The following is a 22,008-nucleotide window of genomic DNA, read 5'->3' as shown; positions in this document are numbered from 1 at the left end:
CATTTTCATATCTTACATGAAGTGTAAAATAATTATCACAAAAAATTTTAACAAATCACTTGACAATCTTATAATCCTTAAAGTATAAAAGAAACCATTCTATTTCTAAATTGAATCCTCCTGGATGCACCGTATTCAGAGTATATATCCAGCATTCTTTGAAATTTAATCTGTTCTCAATGTAACCACCCTCCCACCCTTCTTTTATACAATCTATGACCCTCCATCTTAAATCATCTATGGCAGAGGTCTCAAACTCAAACCCTTTGCAGGGCCAAAATTTGGATTTGTAGGTACTTGGAGGGCCTCAGAAAAAAATAGTTAATGTCTTATGAAAAAAATGCCAACTATGCATGAGGTAAGTACCTACAAATCCAAAATGTGGATTATCTGAAATTATCAGAAGCATTTAAGGGAAGATTTATAAACTATAATCGTTACAGTTTATAAATCTTTCCTTAATTGCTTCTGATAATTTCAGCTATACACAGCCAGAAGCAGTGGTGAAAAACTATCAAAGTATCAACTGCAAGAGACAAGATTTTGGACCAACTATTTTGAGGCCCTTGGTATTATAAAGAATGATTCTTTATGGAAAACTTGGTGCCTTAAGTGTCTGGCCTCCGCAACCGCCTTCAGCTCTCGCCTCCTCCAGCACCGGACACACGCACAAGCTGCACTGCCTCCAGTGGTTACCTTACTTTCTGGAACGTTGCCCGCCTGACTGCTGTAACCTCACACAAGCGCTTTCCTGCGTCTGCACGCGATTGTGAGGTGGAGTGGAGAGGACAGTCGCATACAGACGCAGGAAAGCGCTTGCGTGAGGTTACAGCAGTCAGGCGGGCAATGTTGCAGAACGCGACCGCCGGACACTTAAGGCACAAGTTTTTCATAAAGAATCATTCTTTATAATACCAAGGGCCTCAAAATAGTACTTGGCGGGCCGAGGTTCTCCGAGATTCTCGGAGACAACGTGAACTCGCAGGCCTTGAGCATGCGCACATGCTCAAGGCCAGCACAGAAGAGGAGGCCGACATGCCGGTGCTACATTAAAGTAAGAAAAGGGCTCTGGGGGACTTCAGGTTGCGGCCGGGGGTGCCCTATGGCAGCGGAGGGGTGCCCGATCATGGCGGGGGGGGTTCCCAATGGCGGCGGGGGGGAGGGTGCCCGATGGCGGCGGGGGGCTGCCGGATCACAGGGGGAGGGTGCCAGTTCGGGGGGGGTGCTCGCAAATCGAGGTGCGTTCGGTTTCTGAGGCGCCGATTTTGCGAATGTTTTGTTCGTCTTGCAAAACACTCGCAAACCGGTGCACTCGTAAACCGAGGTACCACTGTAGTTAGCATATGAGCTTTGATTTTGATGTCTCTGTTGTGAGGATTCCACATATGACCCTCAATAGTTTTTGTGCACCCATTGACAACGGCCGCATCTGACATGATTGCCGTCCTCTCGATCGTAACTGGCTTCCTCATACCTATACTTGGAGAGGCGCTCCCCTAAATTCTGTCCTCTGTTGAAGACGATCATAGGAAATTCTTCCTCAAAAGTACTGGTAGGTATCAATTGGAGTATATGCCAATGTTGTCGCAAGCTTTTAATTAAGATAAATGATAGTATGGAAGTACACATCCCATCTTATCTTCTGCCGCCTGAGGTCGATCCTGGAGAAGTAATTCGTGGTTAGCGTATTTTGCTCTGATAAAAGCTTTTTTTCACACATTTCTTAGGGTAGCCTCTGCAAGCTGTTCTATTCTCCAATATCTTAGACTGGTTTAAGAATTTGTCTTCATCAGTACGCAAACATCTCAGGCGGAGAAATTGTCCCACAGGGAGGTTGAGCTTCAGTTTTTGTGGATGGTGGCTGTGAAAGCTCAACAATGTGTTCTTTTCTACTGGTTTGCGATATACTGTTTTTTAGCTTATTATGATCTTTATATGCAATGGTCAGACCACACTTGGAGTACTGTGTCCAGCACTGGTCTCCCTACCTTAAGAAGGATATAACCCTGCTGGAGAGGGTGCAGAGGCGATCCACGAAACTAGTAAAAGGCATGGAAAATATGAGCTACAAGGAACACCTCGGAAAACTGGGATTGTTCACCCTCCAGAAGAGAAGACTGTGAGGGGATATGATAGAGACCTTTAAAATACTAAAAGGATTCGACAAAATAGAGCAAGAAACGTTGTTATTCACATTGTCAAATGTGACTCGGACGAGAGGCCGTGGACTGAAGTTGAGAGGCCAACAGGCCCAGGACAAACGCCAGGAAATTCTGTTTCACACAGCGAGTGGTGGACGCTTGGAACGCACTCCCGGAGGAGGTTGTGATGGAGACCACCATTCTTGGTTTCAAGGGCAAGTTGGATGCACACCTTCTTGCAAATCACATCGAGGGATACAGGTAAACAGGGTCTTCCTCAGGGAACACCTAGCTTGGCCTCCTCGTGTGCGGGTCACCGGACTAGATGGACCAAGGGTCTGATTCGGTGAAGGCGTTTCTTATGTTCTTATTCTAGTGACTCGGTAGCAATGCTGCCTGTAGGAAGCCCTCTGCAGAGCTGAAAGCGTAAATATCTTCTAATAATAATAAACTTTTACTCATTATGACAGGGGTTGCCATACAGCATATTATGAAAAATTGGGACCGGCTGAATTATCATTTTGGGTGGAATTCTTTATGCCACATCTTTAAAATGGAGCGTGTAATAGCCATACAGCAGGGGCATTTTAAGAAATTTAAGGATGTTTGGGAGCCATTAACAAAATATTGTAAAGAATGAATATTACGTTTTCCCTTTGAACATACACGTCCAAGTCGGGGGGGGGGGGGGGTACTTTGTTTTCTTATGCTTAAGGACAATTGTTGGCTATGTGGGGGTGGAGGGATATTTGAAGTGAATTAGACTTTGGTAGAATATTAAGTAGTTAAAGTGTAAAATGATTTATCTTTTATCCCAGGACAAGCAGGCAGCATATTCTTAACACATGGGTGACGTCACCGACGGAGCCCTCGGTACGGACCTTTTTAACTAGAAGTTTCTAGTTGGCCGCACCACGCGTGCGCGAGTGCCTTCCCGCCCGACGGAGGAGTGCGTGGTCCCCAGTTTCTTCGTTTCCGCGGAGCGAAGAAGACGCGTGTGTTTTTTCGACGGCCGTTGAAACCACTTTTTGCCTTCCCGCTCGCGCTTTTTTCCAATTTTTTACTTCCTTTGCCTTCGGGTTTCTTTTTTCTTTGCTTTGTAAAAAAAAAAAAACAAAAAACTTTGCTTTTTTTCCCCTTTTTTCGTTTTGCCCCGGCGGGGCCTGTTGCCATTATACAGGCCTCGGGGTTCGATTTTGCGGAGGCCGTTTTCCCCTTCATGCCCCCGCAGGTCGGTTTTAAAAAGTGCCAGCGGTGTGCACGCCCGATCTCCCTCACTGACCCACACAATTGGTGTTTGCAGTGTTTGGGTCCGGAGCATCGGGCGGACTCCTTTGGAAAAAAAAAAAAAGTTTAAAAAATGAATAAAGAATTAAAAATAAAATAGCGCTTTTGTGAACAGTAGCACTGAAAGTGGGATACAATAAAATGTATTTCTTTACTTCTCTGGGTGAGGTGGAAGGAGCTTGCTTGAGGAATTAGAGGACTTTTACCTCACCTTGTACCTCCCCACAAATTATCCCAAGACAGCTCTTCCACTTGCAGGGCTGGAATCGTGCAAGCAGCGTTCACAGGCCCCACAGGGCGGGGGTTTCGGCTCTTAAGCAACCATGGTACCCTGTGACTGAATAGAGGGCCCTTTCTTCAGTGCAGGATTTAGGAAAGAGGTTTGCTCTCTGTGCTACCCCTGTCCCAGCTCAGTGACTGGACTGGGTAAGTTATGACGAGCACAAAAAATAGAGGACACAAAATCTCTGGGTAGCTGAGTGAAGGCCCACAGCACCAGATCCCAGTCTCTTGGAAGTTGCCCTGTACAGCGGGGTAGAGACTTTGATGCCCGGGGCTTCCTTCCAACTGGCAGCTCTCACCATTGCTATGTTATGTCTCCTGGCATAGAGAAACAGCTCGCTGCCCGACGAGAACAACATGATCCGGCTGCAAGAGGAGCTGAAGGCGCTGATAGTGCGAGAGGCCGAGGCGGTGAGGGCCATGAAGGAGCAGCAGCAGCAGGTGAAGGAACTGAATGAGTGCTGGCAGGTGAGTCATGGAGACGTGCGCACCCTGCTCCCCTATAGCTCCTCCAAGAGTGCTGGCAGGTAATAGAGTTAGGATATGTGCACCAGCGTTCACCTTTCTCTCCCTCCCTCTTGAATGCACACCTGCATAGCTCTCTCTCCAGCAGTAATGTAAAAATATTTTAAAGTACTAAATTTGCACCAGCGACATCTTGACTTTCCAGAAGTTGGAGCCTGGGGCAAAGGAAGCAAAGTTAGAAAGTTCATCAGTACTACTCCCCCATCGCACACAGTCCCACCCCCTCCTCCAGCGCATTGTGCACATTCACCCTCACACATGCCTCTATAACCCACGCACCACTGTTTCACACCATACGTAGCACACAGGCTCCACTCACACCACAGAAATGAAGCCCCTCTCTTCACAGCACATGTATTATCTATCCTAGTCCGTATGCATACACCCTGTCCACCACCACATCGTTCCTTCTCGTACCGTGCACAAACAGCTCTCCTCCCCCAGCAGCATTCAAGGTTTCCATTTGCTTCGTATAAAATGTGGATCTGGTTCCTACAGGCTCACACTTCTCGAGGTGGTGGAGGCCGCTGGAAGGACTCCCCTCGGAAGAATACACTGAACGAGCTGCAGGACGAGCTGATGACAGTACGCCTGAGAGAGGCCCAGGGCCAGGTAGAGCTCAGAGAGCTACGGCAGCGAATTGTGGAGCTAGAGAGCCAGGTGAGAGGTTGCAGGAAGCACCAGAGCTCTCCTTCTGCAGACCGCTGTTCTGCTGTATCACCCAGCCATATATTTCCCTTCTCCTCACACCTCATTTCTTTCATGCTGTGAATGTGTATTGCTAAAGTGTCCTTTCTAGATCTGGCTTGCCTATATTTCTCTGAACCACAATTATAATTGGTTATAAACGCACTTAAGAATGTAAGAACACAAATTTGGTCTTGGAGAATGAGATGTACAGTGTCCGCATCTATGAGACAAACTTGGTTCTTTTTGTTTCATAGAGCTTTTTGGACCCCTGTTCGATTCCAAAAGTTAGATAGCTCTAGGTCTAATAGATGCTGGTATTGTAATCTGGAAGCAGGGACTTTGGATCATTTAATATTTTATTGTCCCTGTATTATGGTTTTTTGGAAATCAATTTGGTCTCAAATTAATTGTTTACTATAAAACCATGTTGCTTTATCATATGATACAATTCTGTTTGGGATGTCAATGAGAGCAAAAAGTCAAATTTCATCAAATAATAACAAGCTTTTATTAATTATGACAGGAGTCGCCTTATAACATATCACCAATAATTGGAAAAATTACAATAGGCTTAACTATACATTCTGGTGGAATTCGTTATGTCATATTTATAAAATGGAAAGAACAATTGCCATACAAAAAGGGAACTATAATAATTTTAAAAAGATTTGGGGGGCCATTGACAAATTATTGTAATGAATAGACATCTTTTTCCACTGAAAGTACATTTATAAGTAGGGGGGAGGGGGGAGGGTAGAAAGTTCTTTTAAAGGTTTAATCAATAGATAAGAATACTATATTTATATGATATTTTGAATTAAAATATTTGTGGGAAGGGTGGGTATGTATGTAAAATGACAATTGAATGAATTTCAAGTGATGTGTAAAAGTTTCAAATGATGTAATATTGTGTACTTGATGGAAGATGAACAAATGAATAAAGAATTTGAAAAAAAAGAATGTAAGAACATAGGATATGCCATGCTGAAGCAGAATAAGGTCCATATGGTCCAGTGTATCGCAAACCGTGTGCTGCAGCAGATTCCAGGTGCCCAAGGAGGAGAGGCTGACTCGTGGCGAGAGGCATATCCTATAACAGGGGGTCTCAAAGTCCCTCCTTGAGGGCCGCAATCCAGTTGGGTTTTCAGGATTTCTCCAATGAATATACATGAGATCTATGTGCATGCACTGCTTTCAATGCATATTCATTAGGGAAATCCTGAAAACCTGACTAGATTGCGGCCCTCAAGGAGGGACTTTGAGATCCCTGTCCTATAGGCAGTCAGCCGGTGCCTTTCCTTCTTCTATCGGTACCTCTCCCTCTCCAAAACCCCACCACTGGCGGAAATAGGAGTCTCAGGGTCACGGCTGGAGCACATCCACGCATGTGCGGACGTCATCATGATGACATCATACATGCACATGATATCATCACATCAGTGTCCTCGCCCTCCAGCCACAGCCCCACGTTTAGTATGCCCCGGCTTTAAAAAGTTTGCGGCACACTGATCTAGTCTCCGACAGTGGCCAAAGAGAGATGAACACGAGCGACTGTTCTGTCAGCAGTGAGCAAAGACCAGAAGAGCTAGATTTAAATGCACTAGGAGAGGAATTAGACCGCTGGAATAAGTTATCGGGTATGGTGCAGCGGTGGGTGGACACACATCTGGTTGGGATGGATTAGGTACAGAAGATCCCCCTGTGGGGGCAGAAGAACCTAAATGATGGCTTGGATCCTTTCAATACTCATCTTGTTAGAAGGAAGGGACGTAACAGCTGTGGAAGCGAGACATGAGTTGGGATCCCTGGGCCCCCGTGTCTTTTGCTTATAAAGATTGCAGGTAACCAGATCCCGGGGACAAACAAGTCGGTTCACAGGAACTGTATTTCTTCTTGGGATGAAATTCAGAATCATGTAACTCTGTGGCATTTTGTAGTTGTGAAAGACAACGGGTATTAATTCCCTACTTCAGGACGAAAGCCCGAAACAGCCTGGAAGCCTGCTTATGGCATTTTCCAGGGCCCCTGTGATGGGAGAAAGATAGATCACATATTCTGGAGAATTGCTATCCTCTCATGCGCTGCAGGAAGAACACTTTCTGTGCTTTGAATTCCACTTCTTCCCTGCAGGAATTGGGTTTGCAGAAATAGGGATTTGAGGTAGGATGAACCCGAAAAAGCTGTTGGAAGTTCATGACCTTTTTTGCTCATTCTGATAATTCTTTCTCTCCACTCTGTTCCCTTTTCCCCCAAACAGAACCAAATAAACAGCAACCTCTTGAATCGGAGAGAGCAGGAGTGCGCCGGACTGCAAGAGAAGCTAGAGAGTGTCGCGGCCCAGAATAAGGGGCTCCAGACGCAGCTCAGCGAGACCAAGCGCAAGCACGCAGTTTCAGAGTGCAAGGTGTGTGGAGCCTTAGTGGGAGGAACAGACATATGCAGGGCTTTGAAGGGAGGGATGAGGCAGGTGCCAGGTGTATATATGGCCCCAGGGAGGGGGAGGACAAGGACACGGTGCCAGGTGTACACTCGGTATGGGGAGGGGGCAGAGTGAGAGGACACGGCCTGTACAGATCGCAGCTGATTTTCAAAAGGAAACCACATAGATTGTTTCCGGGTGAATATTAGCAGCTTCAGGGTACTTAGGTGTAAATGCTTTGTGATCTTTATACCACCTATTTGCACAGGCAGCAGATTGGGTGGGGAAGTAATGGCAGAATAGCTCTTCCTTCTCCCAACCCAAAGACGCTCACAGGAATGCCTTTCTTTAACATGATTGAAAGGGTAAAGTCAAACTTGCATCTTTACGCCCATTTGATACAATCACACTATACTGTGAAAATGTAAATGAGCCGCCTGCATCCCAGGACCTCTGTTTTTTCACCCTGCTAACTTTATCTTTTTGACGTCAGAGCAAGGAGGAAGTGATGGCGGTGCGGCTGCGTGAAGCAGACAGCATGGCTGCCGTGGCAGAAATGCGGCAGCGGATAGCAGAGTTGGAGATTCAGGTGAGAGGAGCTGGGTCAATGCGGCATCAGAGGGAAACAATCGGACGGTTTTCTGTTTAAGGATAAGTGACCTGGGCCCTGCTTCAGTGTTCCAGCAGTGGCATCTTGCACAGTAAGACTGGTTTTGGATCTCTAGCTGACTCCTACTTGCTGGGCCTGTTCAGGCGGGAATTGAAGGCGCACTGCCTTATCTCCAGTTGGGAAGGCTGTGGGAGAGAGCATGCCACTCCTGTGGGTTCTGGAAAGAAGCGGGATATTTGTATCTAATCTGGGTTGACGTTGAGAATAAAGAGGGAAAATCCCTAGAATAGCTGTGAAAGAGATACTGAAAAAAACAGAATTAAAAATGACCGTTTCTCCAGCAGTGCTGTGTCAGTAAAGAGAGGGCTGTATCCTTTTACCACCCTGTTTGGGTAGTTGCTGCTTTGGTTTCTGAACCCTTTCCTTTCCTGGACATGTCCTTTCAGTCTGCTATTGAGACAGACATGGGGGTAGCTATTGCTTGCCCTGGATCTGTGGCATGGTATTTGGGTTTCTGCCAGGTACTTGTGACCTGGATTGACCACTGCTGAAACGGGATGCTGGGCTAAATGGGCCATTGGTCTGACCCAGTATGGCTGTTTTTATAGAAAGAAGAAGGCATGATACAGGGAGAGCTGAACAATTCCGACTCTTCTCAGTACATCCGAGAGCTGAAGGATCAGATTGAAGAGCTGAAAACAGAGGTGAGTGTGGAGAGATTAGAAGAAAAAGGCGCATCTTCCCTCGCCTTTTGCATGTTTCCCTCCTCTTTTGCTCACTTTCTTGTATCCTGGGAGTGCACCTTTGTGCCCTGTGACTCTTGGGTTCAGGAGTCTGAGACCTTGTTGACATTGCAATGCCCCCGTCACAACCAGGCAATGGTGGCTTGGAATCAATCCTCTGCTTTAGCATCATGGTCTGGGGGACGGATGAATGCACTAAGGCAAATGGGTTATTTATTCAAATGTAGTTGGCCTGCTTATAAGCAATGTAAAAGATAAACGCATTATAAATTTAACAGTAAACAAACAAAAAAATTGTATAAATATCATGTAAACTAAAAAAAAAAAAAAATCTGAAGAAATCGCTAAACGTGCCACGGTGCCTAGAACCCAACCTGAATACGGTTCCGTGCTGCGCTTTTTTCAGTAAGAATATAAGAAATTGTAGTCCCATTCTTCATCATGTACCTAATCCCTTTTTTTCTGGTTTTGTAGAAAGGGATCAGTTGGTCCACAAACTTCTGTTCCATATGCAAATAAATACTCTTGGACAGGGCTGGCCAACCATTGGGCAAGACTAGTTCTTGTACAATCCCTCTGGAGGCTGAACTCGTGGTGAAGTTGCCGTGGTTGGCGACGGCATGCAGCTGTATGGTGTGGTGGTTGATCTGTGGGATCTGAGTCTGGTTCTCCACTCGCTGGCTCATCTGATCTATGAACCCCTGGATGGGATTTCTGTGAGAGATGTTAACCGTCGAGACCGCTTTCCTCGTTGTGGTCAATTCTGCACAGGATCTGTTGGAGCTTCAGACTATATTGTGCAGGGATCCTTTTCTCTGCATCATGGAGTCTGCGGTTGTTTTGAGGACTGTCTTCTTTTCTTCTGCATGTGGTTTCCGCAATCCATGTCAACCAGGTAGTTCGGCTATCCACTTTTCTTCTGTTGGGTTCCAAGTCTAAGAACCATGTTTTGCGGTCTCTGGATGTGCGGCGTCTCCTTTTGACATACCTTGCGTCTGTCAAACCATCTGTTTGTCCTGGCGGGCTCCACACACTGGGGTCGGCCTGCTTCCGAGGCTACCATCTCACGTTGGATACCTGTGGGCATTTCCGCGGCCTATGTGGTGGCAGAGAAGAAGCCTCCCCTTAGGGTGAAGGCTCACCATACCGAAGGAATGGCTTCCTCGTGGGCTAAATCTCATGTGGTCTCACCTGAGGAGATTTGTCGCGCAGCCACGTGGGCTTCCCTTCATACTTTTTCCAGGTTTTACCGGCTTGATGTGGCAGCTAAGGTTGATACGGCCTTTGGCTCTTCTGTTCTGGTGGTGGGCTCATCAGGCCCCCCATGAGATTTGGGACCGCTTTGATACATAAAACCTGGAAGAAGTATGAAGGGAAGTCCAAGTGGCTGCCCGACAAATCTCCTCAGATGAGACCACATGAGATTCAGCCCACGAGGAAGCCATTCCTCTAGTAGAGTAAGCCTTCACCCTAAGGGGAGGCTTCTTCCCCACCGCCACATAGGCCCCAGAAATGGCCGCACGTTTCCACTGTGAGATGGTAGCCTCGGAAGCAGGCTGACCTCTGGACAAACAGATTGTCCGGCAGATGGACGCCGTTAGTGGCCTCTAGGTATCTCAAAAGGAGACGCCGCACATCTAGAGACCTCAAAACACGGTCCTTAGACTTGGAACCCGAAGGAACAAAGGCTAGCAGCCAAACTGGTTGACATGGAAAGAAGAAAAGAAGGCACAATCCTCAATCACCGCAGACTCTGTGATGCGAAGAAAAGGATCTCTGCACAACAAAGCCTGAAGGTCCGACACTCTCCGCGTTAATGTGACCGCCACAAGGAAGATCCTTCAGAGAGATCCCATCCAGGGGTTTATAGCACGGACAAGTTAGGGAACGTAGGACCAAATTCAGGTTCCAGGTCGGGCAAGGCAGTCATAAGGAAAGCTGCAGCATCCTTGCCCCCCTCAAAAACTGGACAACGTCCGGGTGAGATGCCAGAGAACCCCTGAACGAAGAGAGACCTAAACAGGAAAGTGCCGCAATCTGGACACGGAGAGAAGAGACTGCCACACCCTTCCTGAGGCCCTGCTGCAGGAAGACCAGAACATGAGCCACCGACAGTACGAAAGGGTCCACCAGAACCCCCCGCACACCAAGCACCTCCAGGCTTTCGTATAGGCCGATACAGTTGATTTCCGCTTGCTTTGGAGGAGCATGGTGATAACACTTGGACGTTAAGGCCACTTGCTCAAGCACCAGGCCGTAAGACCAAAGTGGTCCAGATCTTGAAGTGCAATCGAGCCCTGCGTGAGCAACCTCCGATGGCATGGAAGATGCAGACCTCTCTCCGAGCTCAACCTCACAAGGTCTGCATACCAAGGTCATCTGGGCCATTCCTGAGCCACAAGGATCACCGGACCCTTGTGAGAGGACACCCGGCGTAGCACGCGCCCTATCATGGGCCATGGGGGAAAGATGTACAGAAGTTCCCCTGTGGGCCAAGGTTGAACCAGAGCAATGAGTCCTTCGCTGCTGGCCTCCCGTCTGTCAGCTTTCCTGTTCTAGCCCGGACAGGGACCATTTCCCCGGGTCCAGAATCTGACAACTGAGGGAGTCTACTGGCACATCATCCATTCCTCACATCGTCCATTCCTGCCACATGAGCCGAGGACAAGGCCATTAGATGCTTCTCCGCCTAGGCAACGAGCATCCGAGCCTCCAGGCTCAGCAGGGGACTCCTCATGCTTCCCTGACAGTTGACATAGGCAACCGCCGTCGCAATGTCCGAGAACACGCGGAGATTCCCTTGAAATCGCAGCAGAGCCAGACAGATCATTAGCATCTCTAGCCTATTGATCAACCATCTGCTCTCCAACGCAGTCCACCAACACTGGACAGGCATAGACTGGCAAACTGCTCCCCAACCGGAGAGATTCGCATCCGTTGCCAGGGTCACCCAGTCCAAAACGCGCAGAGGGAGCCCTCTGTACAGAGTAAACAGGATCAAGCACCACACCATACAGCTAAGTGCCGTTGCCAACCATAGCAACTTCACCATGAGTTCAGCCTCCAGAGGAGATTTACAAGAAGGAAGATTAGCAGAGGTAAGAAACCTAATCTTTCAGTGGTTGCTTTGGGACAGCAAAAAGCAGCTATGGTCAAGGGGGGAGGGGTTTGGTGGTTCACGGTAGGGGTATTATTTGGTTCCTTGAGTCCAGATCTGGGTTCTCTTTTTACCTTTTGTATTGTCTTAAATTTTGAAAGTATTCTTTGATAATTTGAAAAGATCTGTATCTGCAATTGTATGCTTTTATGATATTGTTGTATTGAATAAACAATTTTTGGGAGAAAAAAAAAGGCAGCTTTGGTCACAGCAAAACAATAGATCCTGACAGCCCCACCAATTCAGCATGTGAATTCCTTCCTGTAGGGAGGGTGCGCAGTCTAAGATGTCTTGGAGGGAAGGGGACTTATTGCAAGATTAAAAGTTAATTGGGAGGGGTAGCGGCTTAAAGTTGAGGTTCGTCTTGGACACCCAATAATTCTTTTTTTTTAAATTCTTTATTCAGTTTTAACTCTTGCAACAAGTGTACAAAATTCAATCAGATAATTCGTACAAATCACTTGACATTCTAACAATTATTGTCAAATGCATATAAAAAAGACCCCTCCCCCACCCATCCCATTCATCAGGAATAAACCCATTAAATCACATAACAAACCTCCCCATCCCCACATTAAATATAGTCCTATGTAATAAAAAGGTGTCCAAGGTGTCTAATCATCGATAGGAGAGGGGAAAAGACATGGATAGAGATGGGCGCCAAAACCCTTTAGCGAGTGGAGGATCCACTGTCAGCTTAATGATTCCTGGCATGAGAAGGTGGTAAGAAAGTAGTAAATACAGAGAGACCTGAGAATCAGAGGGGCAGTAAAATTGGACAGTCATAGCGAGATTGCCTCTGTGCGCAGACAGCCTCGGGTTCTCATCTTGACTGGAGAAAGAGAGACGGGAATGATTTCTTGGGGGCGTGGGGGCAGCTTCTAACCACCCTAGGAAAGAAATGTGTTTTTGTTTTCTCCATAATCTGATGTGTTCACAGAACTCAGCCCAGCCATGCCAGTGTGGTTTCTCAGCAACTGTGGCGAGAAATCTGCTCTTCAAGCTGCTTTGAAAAATGGTTTCAGTGGTGAAGTGTGCATGCGAGTTTGACATGGGTGTGCTAAGATGAGAGGGTTGCCAGTAGTAGCAGCAGCAGCAGTGCCTGTGGTGTTTTGAACATTTTGACAGATTTCTCCCTGTCCCCCTCCAAACAAAAAAGACACCAGGGCATTTTTGGGTGGTGATACAATAGCCTTGATAGAATCCAGATTAAACCACACTAGAATCTCAACTCATTACGCTTGTTGCAGGTTTCCGTGTCTCCCTGCGTCTTGTCAGGTAGAAACCAACGTTTATGCCATCATGCTGTGGCCTTCAGGGTATGCTGTGAGGTCCGCAGTTTGTTTTTATAGTGGAACCTCTGACCTGATTGAGAACAAAGAAGTCCGTTGGTCATGAATTTGAATTTTGGCGGGAAAGTTCGTTGGTTTCCTATAGAATGGAAAAATCTCTGGTGAGTTTAAAGATGGTCTCCCCATGAAGCTCAGGGTTTCCTCGTGCTTCTTGCAGGTTTACGGATCTTTCCAAAATTCTAATTCATGACCAACGGACCTCCCTGTTCTCAATCAGGTCAGTGGTCCCACTACATATAAAAACAAACTGCAGACCTCGCAGCATACCCTGAAGAAAGCCACAGCATGATGGCTGAAATGTCGGTTTCTTCCTGACAAGACGCAGCGAGTGATTCCCTCCCTTTCAGAATCACTCAGCTCTGGAACAACCTTACCTCCCCTCTTAGGAATCTGAGCTCCCTCCAACTCTTCCGTAAACATCTGAAAACCTGGTTATTCTCAAAAATGTAACTCCTCCTCCCTCTCTGGTTATTCTAGTCCTCTAAATTTTCTCTTCATTTTGCCTCTTCCCTCCACTGGAGTTCCTTTCTACCCTAACTCTTGTTAACCGTGTCGAGCTTTACGAATGTAGAGATGATGCGGTATACAAACCTAAGGATTAGATTAGATTAGCGAGACCTGGAAACCTGCAGCAAGAGTGATGCCAGCTACGGAAACCCTAAGAGAACAGGTCATAATGCCACTGTACAGGTCCATGGTGAGACCTCATTTGGAGTATTGTGTTCAATTCTGGAGACCACATTACCGGAAGGATGTGCTGAGAGTTGAGTCAGTTCAGCGGATGGCCACCAGGATAGTCTCGGGGCTCAAGGATCTCCCATATGAAGTAAGGCTGAATAAATTGCAGCTGTACTCACTTGAAGAACGAAGAGAGAGAGGGGACATGATTGAGACATTTCAATATATCACGGGTCGTATCGAGGTGGAAGAGGATATCTTCCGTCTTATGGGACCTTCGTCCACCAGAGGGCATCCGCTGAAAATCAGGGGAGGGAAATTTCATGGTGACTCCAGAAAGTATTTCTTCACTGAGAGGGTAGTCGATCATTGGAATGAACTCCCAAGGCAGGTGATTGAGGCCAACAGCGTGGCAGATTTCAAAAATAAATGGGATATTCATGTGGGATCTCTAATGAGGTAAGGGCAGAAGGTTGGTGAGCAAACTCATGGGGGAAGGGTCACTGGAGTGGGCAGACTTGATGGGCTTTGGCCCTTTTCTGCCGTCATTTTCTATGTTTCTAACTCGTTACCTTAGCTCATAAAGAGCCAGCACCTCTAGTCATTATAGTCTAAACAAAGCTATGATTATTAAGCAATGAGAGTTCAAGCCCAGCTGTGATTAAAACTGGAAGCAACTCCACTACTCCCCACAATCTCTTGACCCAGCTGTGCTAGAGGTCTCAACTTCGATAGAACCTGAGTTCTCCAGTCATGTACTTTGAAATGTAATCCAAAACTAAGAAAATGTGGCGGAAAGCTATACATTTTCCCCATCATTTTGGGTGCCACAGGCTTGATTAAAAGAACTTCCAAGTGCGCCTGGATAAGTTGGCTGTACGTGTCTCATCTTATGAATTCCACAAAGAAGCTTTCTTTGGCACAGTGCAGGTACTAAGGCGAGCGATAACAGTACATTTGAAAGACTGAGATCATACTCCCCACACCCTGGCTTATGTTATGGTATGCGCAAAATTAACCCACTTGGAGAAATTGCCTCCCCCCAGTCATTTCAAATTTCCAAATTTATCAAGTAGTGGATATGATGCCCTGAGGTAAGAAACATTTAAGCACTTTATGGCCATAAAAATAAAGTAAGAGGATTGGAAGCAGAACCATAAATTTAAAAAGACCCCACTGTAATATCAGCAAAACCCTAACCTTCATGTGAGCAGGGTGAACCTTGGTAAAAATAGAAGCCCTAAATATGCCTTGGCCTAGTTATCTCTCTCCATGGATGCGCCTCGCTGGCTTGTGAGACTGTTGTTAGATTTAATATGACGACAGGTGAGGACTGTGGGTCTCTGCCTAAATTCATATCCAATGCAACAGATAGCAAAAGATATTGGACGTGATTCTCCAAATGCACGTTAAAATGCATCCTACCACCATCTCACAGCCAAAAAAAGTGCAGGCAGGGAAGGACACCTAGAGACGCTTACAGACGCCTATGGCGTGGGTGTGGTCTCCACTGGAAGTGGCCTTGAGCATCCATAAGCGTCCCTATGAGCCTCCATAGCTGCGAGACAGACACCTTAAATGTAGGCCTTTAAAATGCCTTGTAAACTCAGATGTGTTCCCACAAGGCCATGTTTTTGGTGATGATCATTTCAGCCTGCTCAGCCATGGATAACTAGGCCCTAATGACCAACTCTGTCCATAAAATTTGTTTTGGTTCTAAGCTTCCGTCACTTTTCATCTTTAAGCAGGCTCAGAAGCCATTTCACATACAACATTGATTCACATTAACTCATGTCTCCCTGTCTTTTCTTCCCTCAGATCAGGCTCCTGAAAGGGCAGAATCCATACGAAGGTCCTCGGGCATTTGACAACATTCACATTGTAAACCACATGGCGGAGGAGGAGGACGAGGACTCCCTGCACTCTTCGGATGATGAGTTGCTCTCCTGCCCCATGGTGGTAGGGACCTTGCAGGATGTACTGTATCCCCTTTCGCCCCGCAATTCCAGCTTCCTGCGTTCGGTGGATCATCCAGCTAAGGACAGCGAGGGCAGCAGCGAGAGCGATGAGCCGGAAGATCCTCTCCCTGTCGAGAGTCTGAATGTCTCAAGAGAGTGAGCAACTGGCATGCACAAAAGCCTGTTCCCTCTTCCCTTTCCAACTATCAATGCAAGCGACGGGAGGCTGCGACACTCTGAGAAACATGCTTACGTGCAGGATGATCAGGGCTGCTCTTCCTACTGCGCAGCCTTTCGTTCAACGAGGGTGGCGCCCAGCGCTTTTTTCTGTTGACTGGAAGTCTCGATCCTAAACAGGCAACTTTTGAGGGTTTGACCTGTCTGAGGTCTTGTGTACAGGACAGCAACTTCCATCTCGCAGGACCTTCTGACTTTGAGGGAAAGATACTGTTTTAGTTTGGTTTTTTTGCACTGCTGGATTTTTTTTTCCTCCTTTTTTTAACGTTTCAAACCACAGTATCTCCAGTATTAAAACGTAGAGTTGTGGAGGGTATCCTTTAAGGATGTTGTGAAGGTTTTGCACTTGAAGCTTTGAGACACGCGAGATCATGAAGCAGTCTCTCTGCTGACAAACTGATTAAACTGCCAACTTTCCCTCCCCCACCCATCCAGTCATGCGGTTCATTTCCAGGTAAAACCAAAAATAAGTAAGACCAGCCATTCTTGTAACAGTCATGGGCATTTGCTATCCAGGATTATTGGACAGAAAACCTCCACCACTGGGACCAGCTTGAGCCTGCCCAGTACATCAAGGGTATGCCCAAGCATTGTCCACTAACATAGCCTCCAAGTCTGTCAGTTACTCCCTGCCCTCATTACCCAAAACCCCATCCTGTGCCATCATTAGAAATCCAAATGGAAACTGAGAATGTGGAAATGTGTTTCAAACGTTATTTATCGCTACTGTTTTTGATCTTTGAAGCAGACCCGATAATTAGGAGACTGGAGAACCGAATCCAGAATGGGCTGAGAAAAACTATGCTACTGTGGATTCCTGGCCAGGCTCCTTCCCTTCTTCCCCATAACCCAAATCCGCCCCACCAGGATATTACTGGAAAAGTGAGTGCTTCTCTCGGCCCCATCCCCAGTGGAAAAACCCATTCCTTCTGCTCTATCCATTTTCAGATATTGCAGGATCAGCCTAGCTAAGGAAGACTGAGCTGCGTTCTTTTTTTCACGTGGGAGGAAATGGACTCCCAGTGTGGGATGTTCAGAGCTCTGCAGGAAACGTGGCGTGGAAGGCTAAGATGGAGTGGATGCTTGCTGAAGATCAGCAGCACACCCAGGTTCTGAGAAGAAATGTGTGTGTGTCTGTCTGTCCACATAAGAACATCCAGGCCAAAGCCTGCTAGCTACAGTTCGGACCATTCATATTTCAACCTCCTGCTCAGTGGAATACCTTTTTATTGTGTTCTTTTTGGAACATACATTTTGGATTATAATTTTCTTTCATTTCACTTTTTTAAAATCAAGTTTTAACTTCTCTGGTTCCCTTTTTTATAGGTTCGTTCCTTTTTTTCCCCAACATTGACAGAGTGCACTGAAATGAAGATTTGTCCAAACATATCTTTTAAACAGTAACTTGAGGACAGCATGTACTGCTTGGATGGAAGTGGCACCAGGGTGTTTTTAACTTAGCTCCTTTTCTCTTTTAAAAGTGCCAATGTGTACAACATGGGGGGAAGTCCTTTAAGAGATCCTATCTATTGACCAAAGACTAGGCAATACCTTCCCCTCAACCTGCAATCTCTGAATCGTATGGCTTTTATGTTTTTTTACACACACACTTCCTGACAAATTTTGTGAGCATCAAACTGACAAGAGCTGTGCTGTCACTTCTTGCATGATGATTTGAAACGCACAGCTTTGGGACTTCAGCACATCAATCCAGCAGGCGGGAGCCAGAGACAGGTGGAGGCAAAGGGGCCTGAAGTTCCCCTTCCCGCTGGGGTGTTAGAGGCTAGGCCTTACACTGCGCTTTGATGAAAGTTTGTTCACTTCGTTGGTGAAAATAACAACTCGGAGTGCACCCTCTGAACCTGGTTCCTGGAGGTAGTCCGGTTCCTCCCACTTGATTAACCTATATTTAGATGTAGGGCAGCCGAACTGGACTAATCCCCCGCTACTACTATGTTGTAGATTATTTGCCGTAAAAGCTTGAATATTGACCTGAACAAGGCGTGTGCAAGAGGCAACAAGCCTTGTGGCCAACCCTCGGAATTACACCTTAATGTGAAGACTGGCATGGGTGAACCCCTTGGATAACCTGTTACAGAATGATGAGCAGAGAATAGGGGAAGGAGGACTGCTCCTACTCCTTTCAGAAGATTATGGAGATGATGTCCACTGGCTTGTGAGGAAGAGCGATGTGAGAAGTGCAATATAGAGCAAAAGCCAAAAGCAGATACCAGTAACCGATGATTTTTTAATGCTACCATTGCTGAATCGCCTCTGGAAGGTTTTGCAATGTTGCACTGGCCGCTTTGGTTTCCTTAATGACACGGACCAGCTGGGCAGGGCATCATTAGATCTGTTTCTCTCCTTCCCCTTAGCAAACTTTTCCAACCCATTACTGTACTTAACGCTAAGGCATTTTCTATTTTGAAATGTCCCTCCCCCCTCCCAAATGGGTAAATATCATAGTTACTGTGGAACTAGGTCTCGTACTTGTGGTGACACACTGGAACCTTCCAAAGTGAATATTGTAGGGATGGCTCCAGGAGCAGCAAAACATTTTAGCTCTAATGAGTGTCCCTTTTTGCATTTTTAACTGTTTTAGAGTAGAGGTATCCCAGTACCAATGTAGTGGGCTGCCATGCAGTATGCTTCTAATAACTTTCAATCGTATACCTTGCCATCAAGTTGCGGAACATTAATGAACCTCCCCGTACATGAGTCTGTGCCTTCCATTGTGCACTGAAGAGCCAGCAGGTGGAACCAGTGTTGACCTCCCTCCCCAGTATGCCTGCTACAAGATCTTCACTGCCTCCCAGTCTATTTACATATTCATGGATCCCTACCACATACAGTAACAATCCCCCTATGTCTACAGCCCCTCCCAAGTTTACTCTTCCCTGTGTTATATCTGAGCGATTTTTCAGGCTCCATTAGAGTTAAAAATCCTGTTCCCAGGCCACCGTGGAAGTGGAGGTAGGATACAAATATGACAGCAAGGCACTGTATATCTCATAGCTCAAACTCTTCCCGTTAATCAGTTGACTAAGTAGCTCTTCAAATTGAGTTGTTTTATACCCCAGATCAGTTCCAGTTTTGTGGGCGGGAATAAAATAGCTCAACTGAACAGAATACAGAAAATCCAGATTTGATCGTTTGGATTTCTCTTGCTGCTTAAAGTAAACATCCCCTGTTTCCTTTTTACAGATTGTCCAACCCTATGGCGGCCTTCCTCTTCTTGTCTTTTGAATGCTTACACATTCAAAATACTGGCGAAAATCCTCTAGTAAACATTGAAGGCTCCAACCCAAAGGGTAAGGCCTCTTCTAAGTGAGAAAACATCAACAGGATTAACGGTGAAATAAACACCAAAAAGTATGCCAGGAGAGACGCATGGGCTGTGATGGTTTATCATGTTGCTTCTTCTTAGAGCTTTGAAAGTATTCTTATGACCCTGCTTATACTACTGAGTAGAGAATGACATGGGGACAAATGCTTCCCTGTCCCCGCAGGAACTCAATTTTCCCGTCCCCGTGAGTTTTGTCGCTGCCCCTGCCCCATTTCTGTAAGCTCTGCTGATGAGGATGGAGATTGCAGGAAAAGAACTCGCTGGGACGGGAAAATGAGTTCCCACGGGGACAGGGCAATATTTGTCCCCTGGAACCATACTGCAACCCTGTTCCAGGTCATTCAGAGATGGACTACCTCAGTTTAAATTTGGACTTTTTTGAGTAGAAGGAGCATAGCAAGATCTGCCCATGTACATATATAGCATTAAAAAAATACAACAAAACCTGTCGCCACATCCATCCCCTCTGCTCCTACACACATCTTTATCATTCTCCTCTTCTCCAACCCAAGCCAGCATCTGCCCCCCTCCCAGGGGCCATAGCCTGGCATCTGCCCATCTCTCCCCACCCCAGTCTACCTCAGAGCTGTCGCTGGCAGCAATTCTTACAGGCATCTTGCTGGCCCTTCTGACTTCCCTCTACCATGTCCCCACCAGTGAAAAGAAACAGGAAGGGAATGCGGTAGAAGGAAGCCTGGAGGGCCAGCATGGGTTGCCCTGTACGACACCACCAGCGATGGCTCTTAGGTATATCAGGAGGGGGTTGCTTCAGAGAGAGATGGGCAGATATGGGCCACAGGCCTCTGGAGGAGAGGGAAAAAGGGAAGTGAGGTACCAGCACTCAGGTGTCTTGGCGGGCCTGTGCCCACTCAGGCCTACGCTTTCTTGAGTGAGACAGGAGCAGCTGAGGCTGACCCTCATGACCTAAAATCATTTCATAGCTCAAATTACTCCAATGATCAGAGAGATGGAATCTCTCTCTTTTTTTACACAAGATCTAGAGATAATGATTAAGTAGCCTAAATTCTTGTAAATATTTTTGTCTTAAAACCCCCTGCTTTTTGTTACATTGTCACTTTATTCTCAAGATCCCACTGAATAAGTCAATGGTAGTCTCCAACCCTTTCCTTTAATATAGATAAAGAAATTAACTAGAGTCCACTTAATCTGCCCAGTTTCATTCCTGGTCCAGTCGATCTCTGTTGCAAATTTGTTCCCATCCCCGTGGATAAATGCAGGAAACCATCCCGCGTCATTCTTTAGTGTCCATCTCAACCTTGGTCCTTCTACATCAGCATTCTTCAATGCAAGGCTTGAGGGTCAGTGGCTGGAAACCATCCCGCGTCATTCTTTAGCGTCTCTCTCAATCTCAGTCCTTCTACACCAGCATTCTTCAATGTAAGGCTTGAGGGTCAGTGGCTGGAAACCATCCCGCGTCATTCTTTAGTGTCCATCTCAACCTTGGTCCTTCTACACCAGCATTCTTCAATGCAAGGCTTGAGGGTAAGTGGCTGGAAACCATCTCGTGTCATTCTTTAGTGTCCATCTCAACCTTGGTCCTTCTACACCAGCATTCTTCAATGCAAGGCTTGAGGGTCAGTGGCTGGGACTATTCATACTCTGAGTCTTCCCTCTCTCCTTAAAGAATAACATAGGGATGGTTTCTCATGGTTAACCATGGGGACGGGGGACAAATTCTGTCCCTGTGTCATTCTGGGATCCTTTGGGTCTGTATTGTTCAAATAAAGCTGTTTTGATTCTTGCTCTCTCATTGCTCCCTCGGAATGATAAATACCCAGAAAAGTTCAGAAAGTAAGTCAGATGGTTTGTGGTTGGGCGTGTGGTGACGTGAGACTTTGTATAGCATTCATGACATTACCATTACGCAAAATGATGTTCTCTCCATAAGCTCTTTTGTGGAAGTGGTACAGAAGACTCTGGAAACAGGAAATATTTTTTTCAATTCATATGTTGATGGTAATGATGTTCTGGTCAACACTAATTCTGGCGTCTTGTTAACTTACCGTTATCAGGTCTGATGCTGGTGCTTTGCCCTAGTGCCAAATCTGACCAGCTGTCCTATGTGTAAGGTTTTTATGACAAAGGGGAGTTGTGTATGAATGCCGTTCCTCACGGACGGTGCAGCCGGTGGCCTCCAAATTTTTCCTGTATCGATGATCAATATGCTCAAAATCTGTTTGTGTGCTTTGGGTGGGGTTGATACAGGAAAAATATGTCCTTTGTGCAGTCTAACCTTAGGCGTTCTAGGAGTCCAGTGGGACTAGATTGAGAAACACTTTTTTTGAGCGAATGACACCACATCAACCAAGTGGGAAGTTTAGACGTCTTTGGGCTTTGCAACAGTCTAGCCGAGCGACATCCACTGGTGACAAACTTCCATGATGGACTGCTGCAGATGACAACTGGGCTTTCAGTTGCTCCAGTGCAGGTGATCAAATTCTGGGAGGACTAGTCGCCCGATTCTTTGAAGGCTGCAAGGTAGACGCAGCAAAAGAAACTTAAGGGAGGCAACTGGAGCAGACTGCGCTCCTGGATATTCTCTGTTCCTTTTTTTTCCGCTTT

At 46.4% G+C, this 22,008-nt stretch overlaps 1 protein-coding gene across 3 annotated transcripts in view; it reads left to right on the top strand.

Annotated features, from left to right (window-relative positions):
- The window catches only part of EVI5L (ecotropic viral integration site 5 like), a 98,718-nt gene extending 77,967 nt beyond the window's left edge, over positions 1-20,751 (top strand). For all 3 annotated transcript variants that reach the window (XM_033924462.1, XM_033924460.1, XM_033924461.1), the window contains 6 exons: positions 4,038-4,178; positions 4,734-4,895; positions 7,183-7,329; positions 7,838-7,933; positions 8,563-8,658; positions 15,703-20,751. In XM_033924462.1, coding sequence (XP_033780353.1) covers positions 4,038-4,178; positions 4,734-4,895; positions 7,183-7,329; positions 7,838-7,933; positions 8,563-8,658; positions 15,703-16,002 — 942 coding nt within the window. In that variant the 3' untranslated portion in view covers positions 16,003-20,751. The remainder of the gene's footprint in view (positions 1-4,037; positions 4,179-4,733; positions 4,896-7,182; positions 7,330-7,837; positions 7,934-8,562; positions 8,659-15,702) is intronic.
- The last annotated feature ends 1,257 nt before the right edge of the window (positions 20,752-22,008 follow it).

Source organism: Geotrypetes seraphini, chromosome 16, assembly GCF_902459505.1.
Source record: "Geotrypetes seraphini chromosome 16, aGeoSer1.1, whole genome shotgun sequence".
NCBI classification, from domain to species: Eukaryota; Metazoa; Chordata; class Amphibia; order Gymnophiona; family Dermophiidae; genus Geotrypetes; species Geotrypetes seraphini.
The sequence above is the reverse complement of the archived record's forward strand: the minus strand, read 5'-3'. Positions and strand labels throughout refer to the sequence as shown.